Source organism: Rhagoletis zephyria, unplaced genomic scaffold (assembly GCF_001687245.7).
Source record: "Rhagoletis zephyria isolate East Lansing unplaced genomic scaffold, Rhagoletis_zephyria_1.1 Rzeph_scaffold_04168, whole genome shotgun sequence".
Taxonomy (NCBI): domain Eukaryota; kingdom Metazoa; phylum Arthropoda; class Insecta; order Diptera; family Tephritidae; genus Rhagoletis; species Rhagoletis zephyria.
The window spans coordinates 28,658-39,049 of NW_016161251.1; the positions used below are offsets into that span (position 1 = coordinate 28,658).

Consider the following 10,392-nt stretch of genomic DNA (forward strand, 5'->3'; position numbering starts at 1 on the left):
AAACAAATTCTATGGGACTGAGAAATATTATTTTCTACTTTTTAGTCCATTTATAAAAGCGTTGTATATTAAAAAGTTTTTTTTACATTATTTTTTAAGTTTTTTTTAGTTATTTCAGAACTATCGCTTATTTATGGCCTTATGTTATTTATGGCCTTATAACAATTAAATTCAAAAATTTTATTGAGTTTGAGGCCGTTTTTAATACACATTTTTGTGGAAAAGCAGCAATTTTTTGGTAAAAGTTATAGCTGCTATTTCGGAGTTTACCACAGCTCCTCATCAGACATCCTCACTCGGATTCACTCCAATGACCCCAGCGTCCAAAGCCAATAGTCTGCCCACAAAAATTTTCATTATAAACGGCCTCAAGCTCAATAAATTAGTTGAATATAATTGTTATAAGGCCATAAATAATAAAAGAAAAAAAAAACAGATAACTTAAAGACGAGATTGTTAGAGGATTAATGCATTCTAGAAAATTATTCTTCGGAAAATTTTACTAGCGGTCTTCTCAGGCAAAAATTTTATGCCACGAACGTAAAAGTCTCTATACAATTAAAACAAAATTTCCGAGAAGAAATAACATTCAAACTCAATTAAAAAAAAAAAAATAAAAATCTGTAGAAAATAGAAAAATGCCGAGTTTTTCTTGCTGATTTTTGATTTTATTTTTTTAGAGACCTCCCAGCAAAATTTTCCGAAGAATAATTTTCTAAAATATATCAAACCTCTGACGAACTTCTAAATTTGCTTTTTGCTGGATTTCTTGAACTGAGGGTGAAGCTAATGGGCGGGACCTAGTGGATTAAAACGTTTTTTGTCAATATTTCCTCTGCAATTTTACTATATATGTCTTAACCTTTAATTTCGCTCAGACATTTATTTTAAATATTTTTTCGACTTTTTTGAGCATGCACTCATCTGACCGTAGTTGCACAAAGGTTCATGCACACACCTTAACAACTCTAGGAACATCGTCTCCATCTCATCGACTGAGGCTCGGGTTCGTCTTCTCCACAACTTTCAGTTGTTCTACCATTCAGTATGGCGGAAAAGTGTTCGCTCAATGTTTTAAGCACACTCTGGACATCGGTCAGATGGTCGCCTTGGTTGTTTCTATAAGAATTCACCCTAATCTTGAAATCTTCCGCAACTCGCCTAACTCTCGGATAACATTTTTCGGCGTTTTTCCTATCGGCCAGCATTTCACGTATTTCAGCCTTTCTCTTTTTATTGCGGAAAATACGTTTCGCTACCCTCTTCTTTTCCCTATAGCGGTACTTAGTGAGCGGGGAAATGTGTTAGCTATGTCAGTTTGTTGGAGAGTGCTCTCAGAGAGCAAGAGTGAATGTGTCGATTGGCGAATAATTTGGCCGCCTATTGTGATTGCGCCTTTTCGACGTTGAGCTTTCCTAGCACCGTTGGATGCGATGTGCGTATCTTGCCTGCATCAAGATGTAGCTAAATTGATCTTTTTATGCTGGAACCTAGTACTACATGTTTGGCGACAAAGTCGATCAGCCTCAGTCCGTTATCGGACGTTTTGTCGTGGAGGCTGTGTTTCTGGCAGTGGTGCCAGAGAATCCTTCATTGCCCCACTTTGGCGTTGAAATTGCCGAGCGCGCCTCTTATATCGTGACTGGGGCAGTGCTCAGAGAAGAAGAGATCCTTGGACGGTTCGTCCCTCACTTCTGTTTATGCATGGGTGCAGATAAGAATCTTGCTTTAATGCAGATTGTAGCTAGACGTTTGTATACCGTGTTACTCGGCGACAGCCGGGTAAAGTCACCTTCGCCATTAAGGATCCGGATATTCCAAATGCATACCCTTAAATCATAGTCCTTTATTTTTTACTTATTATTTATTTATTTGTCGTGGTCGTCATCAAAAGAATGGCCGGAGTTTTAATGTGGTGGAATCCAACCAAGGCGCACGCCAAGTTTTACGCCTTCTCACTTTAGCTTGCTCCCTAACGGGTGTTTTATCGCTACCCGGAGGATACATAAATATAAATAACAGGATGCAGTGAGCTGCGATTGTAACAGGATGATTTCTGGTCACCGTCAGGTGAATGACAGTCAAATGCTTCGTCCACTTTTGTTCCAAACTAACAAACTGTTAAATGATTAGCTCTTCTATATATGAACTTATGTTAATTTTCAGCAGGCAAATGCAATAAAATTACGATTTCATGCACATATTTTTCTGCATGAATCATTTTAACAAAATCTTTTGATATGATGTATTTTGAATATACAAAGCTATTCACATATTTTCATAAATGCAAATCATATTCACTTATTTCATCAGAACTCTCTGTGAATATAAACTCATGCAAGTGCAGCGTGATAATTGGAAACAAAATTGAACAATGGCTCAAAAAAAAATTTGTTTTAAAAAGCGCAATACGAATTTTAAATTGAAAACGGTTTTCCAGCAATTGCATCATTGTAAGTTTTAAAAATGTGACAACTCAACCGCACTTAGCCATTATAAATTTCTGTGTTAATTTCAATTTACATAAAATTCATTTTTCGCCACATCTACACTATGTACATATGTTTGTTTGTATAACTACTGCGAGCTTGGCAATACTGCAAATGCATTTACATTCATACAGATTATGTATGCAACTGTATTCGTATGGCATAACAGCCCAGTACGAAATGAAACTATGTATGTGTACCGTGGCGTATGAGCAACAGACCATACACACACATTGGAGGACGCAACCATATACTTTCTCGTATATCGACGGCGGCTAAATTAAAATTGAATTTTTTTCGCAACTTTCGACTTCAGTTGTATTTCAGGAGTTCGGAATTTTCGCTGAATTTTCTGGTTTATGAGTGGCTGGACGCCATATACATAGTAAAAATAGTTGACTATTTTTGCTTAGCAACAACTAGAAAATTGTTTTCTAAAAAAGGCAACAAATTTCAAGTTTTCATGCTCGAAAAAAACTCAGATATGCGCATGTTTAACTAAAAGTTATTGATTTTTGTTATAAAATATTGCGTCCCAGAGCGAAAACCTGGGTACCCGTAACGTCGTCCGAGCCTGCTGACATCCCAGAAATGCTGCAGGAATTTAATCCTAGCATCCCTTCACACAACTGGAGGGTTGTTAACACAGACCCAACTGAGCGAGCAACAATGCAGGTAGTCCTGTAACTCTCGTAAAAAGTGCCTATAGGGTGAGCTAGAGGTTTGGGAAGACTACGCCAAAAGTTTACAAATCTTACAACGAAGCCCTAGTCAACCTAGTAGCTTCTGTGGAGGCGGACGAACCGCCCAGCGACAATGAGATGGAAGTTTACGAATATGAAGCAACCAAGAAGCTAATCGGGAATGCCTTGTCCAGCTTCGAAGCATGAGAAGTCTGACGGAGGCTGTATACGGAGCGTGATGCGCTCCTGCTTCAACTGTCCTCATGTGAAGTAGACATGATATAAATTATTTTATCCTACCGCAATATAGCACTGGAGACATCGCCATGGTTAGCCCAGAAATAGGACACAGGAGTTACAGGCTGGCCTCATTTTACCTGGCCCATGACAATCAGGACCCCTTCCCACTCACAATACTTGTAGAGTTGGTGGAGAACACAAATCCGATGGACACAATGCTACTGCTGAGAGGGGATTCATCATGACCAATGGGGCACCACCGACATAAATGAACAAGCTGAGTTACTTCATAACTATTTCCTAAGCACAAATCTGGCTATTTGCAGCAAGGAAGGTGACCCTTTATAACAACTATTCTCAGGGAAGTTCCTGACATCACCCTCGTTAGTGAATCTTGCAGTGATCAGATTTCTGCGTGGAAGGTTCTGCAAGTGCACTCTTTCTCAAATCGCAGGTTCACAGAATTTAGCATATTAGAATCGTCCGCAGTCTCTAAATCGATACGAAATATCAAGAAAACTAATTGCGAGTATTACAGAAAACTTGTTTATAAGAATGTACACGCTGAACTATTCCATACCTCAAAAAGACGGAAGGAACTTGATCAGTTAGTTAGCTTTTTTTACTTAGAGTTGCCCAGACAGCACGCATTAGTCCCAAGAAAAAAACTAGGGGGGCGTACCAACGAAAGCACGTAGAGCCTCTCATCCTAAACCTAGCGATTTTAGGCCTATCAGCCTTTTTTCGTTTATACTTAAGACTCTGGAAAGACTTTTGGAGACTTATATAAAACAGTCAATTAACCCAGCTCCAGATCTAGACGTTGACTGCCCCCCCTCCACTCGCTAGTCTCAAAAATTAAGCGATCACTAAAAACAAAGGAATATGCATTAGTAGTATTCACGGACATAGCAGAAGCTTTCAACAATGTCCTCCCGTATGCGATTACCTCGGCTCTGACGGACCTGCGGATGTAGCAATCTCTGGTTGGGATCATCCACCAATTGCTCAGCAGCAGGGCTCCGAATTTGTGGTACAGACGACTCACAGATGTGTCAGGAGGGACATTCCGTATGGGGGTGCTCTCTCTGCACTCCTATGAGTGAACCAATTGCTGCTGCTCATGGAGGCGAATGGACGGCAAACTACTATGGAGTGACAACGCGATGGATTACATCAAGTAATCCACCACAGCGCTCTTCACATGTAAAACGGCGGTCAGTGTTTAGTGGGACTTCTTACCTAAGATAGTTCACTGAATCTACACGGCCATTGTTCGCCCGATTCTGCTTTACGGGGCTCTAATATGGCGGCCTATGCTTGATGAGACAACAGCGCAGTATTGCAGCCCTAAGACTTGGAGACATGGTCAATCAGGCCATTCGAAAATCCTAAGGACAAGGGCGCCCACACCGATACCTGCAAAAACTATATAATTACTATACCAACTCGAAAGGACTGAGACACTAGGCCTCAACATATACGCAGCGCTACAAACATGACTGCTAAGTGGAAGATAGACCTATCTGGGCAGCCAATTCGAAAACGCCCTATCTCAAAAAACTTTTCAAAAACGTCCTATTTCAGAATTTTATTGAAAACACCCTATCCCGAAATTTGGTTGAAAAACTTCACATCTCACTTCAAAATGTATTGAAAATGTGCTGAAATAGGGCGTTTTTGAATCGGCGGCTGAGATAGGGCATTTTTGAAACGAGTTCTGGCATAGGGTGTCCTTGAATAGTTTTTTGTGATAGGGCGTTTCCGCACTGGCTGTCGAGATAGGTCAGTAGTCGATATCGTCTCATATCTGAATCAACCAGGTATATACAGTTTTTCCGAAAACTAATAGAATAATTTACAACAACAGCAAATAAAACAAAAACTTTAAGCAGGTGCCGATTTGATATTTTGGCCTCTACACTAGTAGAATGTTAGCCAAGACGATATGGTGAAAATTATCTCCTTTTTTCTTTCGTTTTGACTTCCTAAAATCCCAAAAAGCAATAACAAAATACACGGAATTTTTACTTATTTATCGCACGTTTAATAATATGCAGATGTAACTCAAAATTTACGTTTTTGGGTATGTCATCATACAATTAATAAGCTTGATAAGTGGAATATGTTCAGCCTAACAGATGACTAAGCTTCCCAAAAATGGCATTTCGATCTGTATTTTGGTATACCAACTGTATGAAATGTTCAAACTTTGATTGCGTTTTCCACCAAATTTTAAATTTTGAAATAGTTCTGCATAATTTTGTTTGTGCTTGCTGCCACCTTGTATGAATTCGCTTTGGTTACAATTTAAAAAATACAAGTAAAGTTAAAGCTTTCGTTCCCTCAAAATGTGTACATCAAAAGTCACTTGAAAAGTTTCAATACCTCAACTTAGAATTTCGTCAGCTGAATTTGGAGACTCTTCAAGTGCTGATTGCGGAGCTGACAGAAAACAACAGTAGCGTAGCAAGTGCATTAGCGAAGGCAAGGTGGAAGCTAACACAGTTCAAGTCAGTGGGTAAATAATCGAAACGAGTTGAAAGTTTATTGCATGGAGAGCATAACGACGGGGGATTTGTGCGAAAGTTTTGCGTTTCGGTGTACAAATTGCAAGCGCATAATTCAACTTTTAGTTGTAGAGTGTCACTGTATACATAGTACAAAATTACAATGGTTCAAATATATGCAGAATTTCCAATAATGTGCTGATTTTCGTATTCAATCGAAAAGACATTTCAAAGATTTTATTTTAGTAAATTGCAAATAAAACTGTGTGAAATAGCATTTATGATTGTTTTTTTTTTGTTTTCTTGGAAATTGTATTAAATTCATGCCTAGTTTTTTAAACTCCGTGATGATTAACTTTAGTATTAAAAAATGTTTAAATGAACAATTGAATTTTGTTACTGGATGTCTCCTGAAGAGAACCAAAATTTTCCTCTCGAAACTTGTTGATTTCCACGAATTCCATACTATTTTCACGAAAAGTTGTTTTTCCCCATATAAAATACATGGAAAACTTTGAAAGCTTTGAGTGACCTCTAAATATTTTTTGATTCCAAAATTAAAAAATTTTTGTATATTTTTCGATATAGTACCATCCAAGGGGGTGAGAGCATTAGAATTCCGACTTTACTTATTTTGGACAACACTCATCGTCACCCAATAAATTTTCAGACCAAAGGAACGCTGTAACCTTAAGATAAATCCGCCTGACTATACCAGCCCTCTTCTTTCCCTACCGATTAATCGAACACCTAATATCTCGAAAACTAAAAATCGCAAAATTTTTTTACCACAAATTAGAATTTAATTACCCAATTTTACCCTAATATACCCTAATGACTATGAAAATTTCATCAATGTTTTCGGAAAAAAATTCGTCGCGTTGTAAATGGTCCAAAACAATATCAAAATGGCACAAAAATCACAATTCATTTACTTTTTCTGTTAACACCCCCAAATGTCCGAAGTAGATATTCCATCCTCATGAGCAATTTATAATTCACAATTTTTCTATGTACTTTTGATTTCAAAATCTTTAAAAACAAGACCATTTATTTACACAACACCAACTGTTGCCGTTTAGAAATGCCAAGTCCTTCTTCACGTTGCCTTTCCATCACAGAGGAGGCCTTCCACTTCCTCTGCTACGAGCAGCGAGTGCCGAGTTCCAATCGAACCGCAGCACCAAGCTGAACTATGTACATAAACATATGTCGTTGTAAAGCTCATACGGCTTATCGTTCCATCGTCTGCGGTATTCGTTCTCGCCAACGAGTAAATTCATCGGTATTGAATCCCGGGATCTACCGATCGAAAAATATTTTTCTACTTTTTTTAGCGATTCCTAAAGTAGATACTATTAACGATTTTTTAAATGCAACTAACCGCAGCTATATAGCTGGTAAATTTACTTGCACGATGGACACCCTGACAACAAACTTCAAACTTCAAACTTTATGCCTCCAATTAAGTTGGTATGCGCAGCAATGCGAAGAGATTTGGAGATGGAATCCCATTGCTCTTTTACAGGTTGCCTATTTGAATGGTTTGGGATCCGATTGCGAAAGTTTCCATTTGTCCGTTACTATTACAACTTTTCGACGTCAAACTTTCGTAGCGTTGGCTGCAACAAGTTAGCAATGCAAACCAATGTCAAGAACGCTTGAAGTGCATCTTCGGTCCATCACAGCATGAACAAGTAAATTTTTAGTTTTTTTTTTATCAAGGGACACGCAAGTGGCTTTATGGATGTTTCAATGCCACTAGTATCTGGTACTACTAGCTGTCATGTGTCGAGCATAATTTTTGCAGCGCTGCGCTCATATGGCGCTGTAAGTATTGCAAACAACAACAACAAACCGTTTCCTCTGGTGTAACACTCTGGTGGTTTACACTGTAAACCGACCCGGTCTTTTTGCATATGTAAGTCAAATGGTAATGGCGATGTAAAATATTTTCGATAGCTTGCTTAGTTAGACTAGCAATTATAGAATCGAAATAATTAAGAAAAAACTGTACATACACACATTTCAAAAGTTGTACTTCTAAATTTTCTAAAAACCATCAAAGTGATTGAAATTGCATTTAGTGCAATCTGATTTTCTTCGTTCAATTTGTGACGAAAATCTTGTGCTATATCCTTGAATGAATTTCGGCACATACGGTGCATTAAGCTATTTGCATGCTCTTAAATCGAATTTCAGTTTATGTGCTACACTTAGTTGGAAATGATAACACTTCAAATCGCAAACGAAACTAATTTACGCTTAAAGGAAATTCAGGATCATATGGAGTGGCAAGGAGTGCACAGTAAGGTGAGTGCATGGGAAGCATGGAAAAACTTCAAAAAATCGCACAAGCCAGTGCTTCAGAAAGAAGTGGGTTTTATCCATTTCAATGAAGGTTACTCACCTGCTGTAAATCATCATCACTGGTAGTCGCCTTGGTGTTGCCTGAAACGTAACAGGAAGCGGCGATGGCAAAAAAAAGACAGCACACGCCCAAGTTGCACATGACAAAGTAGTAAAACAAAAAGCAACAAAATTCGTTTGCAGCACTTCTGTTTGTCGCGCGACAACTTTTGTGCAATCTTACGACTAGATGGCTAAGTGTACACTGGAAATTATTGATAGCAACTGTTGAAAGTGTCGGCGATGCCGTGGATTTTTATAGTTTCAAGCGGCAATAATTATTTGTTGCAAACGGTCTATGGTTTTTTGTTTGTTTTTGTTTATTCTTTGTTAAGCAAAACAAAACAAATGGATCAAAGGCAATTTGTTATTTCTTGATGCAATAATCCACTTTTGTGTGCCAACAACAACAAGTGCAGTCAGCGACAAGCGCACAGCAGGCTAAATGTAACAATTACCAACATTATTGACGTGAAATAACAACAAGCTAGTATCTAGTAATAGAGATTAATGTCAATTTGTTACATGCTTGTCATGTCGACCAAACTGCCCTGTAGCAGCTTGCGTTGTGCGTTTAGCAGCGCCATAGGACATTATTTGCGCAATGGCAATCACAGCAAATTAAACTAACAAAGCTAACGGGCACCCGCATTACGCACACCGACAACATCAGCAGAAACAGCATGGCGAGTAAGTGTAAGCAAAAAAGCGCTGGTAGACGATTCAGCTTAAATGAGCGTATGTGAGTAAATATGTATATACATACATACTTGTACACACCCACGAGATTCTTTTTCTGCAGCATCATCATTGCCTGATTAGTAGCAGATGTGCTTCACACGCAAATGGGAAGGTAACCAGAGATACATAAGGGGGTATTCACGATCCGGTGCATACTGTCTAGCATGGTGCATGGCATGGCAGAAATAGCATGACTGGCTAATTTTGTTGTTGTCTTATGTGTTCAAACATGCTATTTATGCCATCTATGCACCAGGCTAGACAGTATGCACCAGATCGTGAATACCCTTAATGAAATAGTCATGACTATAGGTGGGTTGGTACTACAAATTGCTTTTGTCGTTATCACTATGTATATATGGGGCATTCACAACGGTGTCGTAAATGTCGCATTGTTGTATGTCGTAAACTTTAAACGCCTAAAAAATATGTTAACGGGGTTCGCAAGGTACCATCAAAGTCATGTTATGCATTTTCGCAGTGTTAAAAAATGGCTGTTTGTACATACAACTATACGACACTTACGACACCGTTGTGAATCCCTCAATTGTTTCAAGTGCGAGTAAATTGTGGAAAGTCTGAATTATTTGTGTAATATGCTACCAGACCTGGCAAAGAAAACAATAAAAAAATTTGCAAATAATTTTCCTTTTTTTGTAACATAATCTCCATTTGGCTCGATCAACTTTTCGAAATAGTGATCAATGGCTTCTGTACCTTCTTTATAGTAGTAGGATCTATGAAGCTCCTATAACCACATTCTCCAGAAATTTTAATTAGAAAAGTACTGAAATATAAGTTTCTTGAAGTTGCCTACAGAAAATGATTTCTTTATCAACTAAGGAAGGGACTGCCCACGTTCTTACAGCGTTAACGAAAAACAGTCGGTATGTGCATTAGAAATTGAAGTTGGACAAAATTATATTCAAGGAACGCGAGCATTTGGAATACATTAGTTTTTCATATGCAGTAACTCAAACAAATGACCAAGTGTTGATTTTTTTTTATTACATATTCGTAATGTTTTTCGAACTAAATTTTTTTCTTATTCTTCTATAAAAATACCGTCCAAGCTTTAACCAAAAACATATAAGTCACAGTTTCAAACTTTATACAAACTCTAGGAAAATGCCATAAATTTTGATCAAAAGTTCAACTTTTTAATCTGAATTTTAGTCAAGTTAAGTGCAAGTTTTGTTTGGAGACTGCTTTTGCGGTTATTTTTATATAACAAGTGTAGATAATTTACAAAAGCTGGCGTTGCAATTTTATTGCTAACGATCTCCCGCATTTTACTTCATAAGAACATCATTTATATGA

The 10,392-nt window shown here is 38.0% G+C and overlaps 1 protein-coding gene across 1 annotated transcript in view; it reads right to left on the reverse strand.

Annotated features, from left to right (window-relative positions):
* Positions 1–8,543, reverse strand: part of LOC108370351 (uncharacterized) — a 14,368-nt gene extending 5,825 nt beyond the window's left edge. The window contains exon 1 of the mRNA XM_017625673.1: positions 8,333–8,543. Coding sequence (XP_017481162.1) covers positions 8,333–8,434 — 102 coding nt within the window. The 5' untranslated portion in view covers positions 8,435–8,543. The remainder of the gene's footprint in view (positions 1–8,332) is intronic.
* Between the last annotated feature and the right edge of the window lie 1,849 nt (positions 8,544–10,392).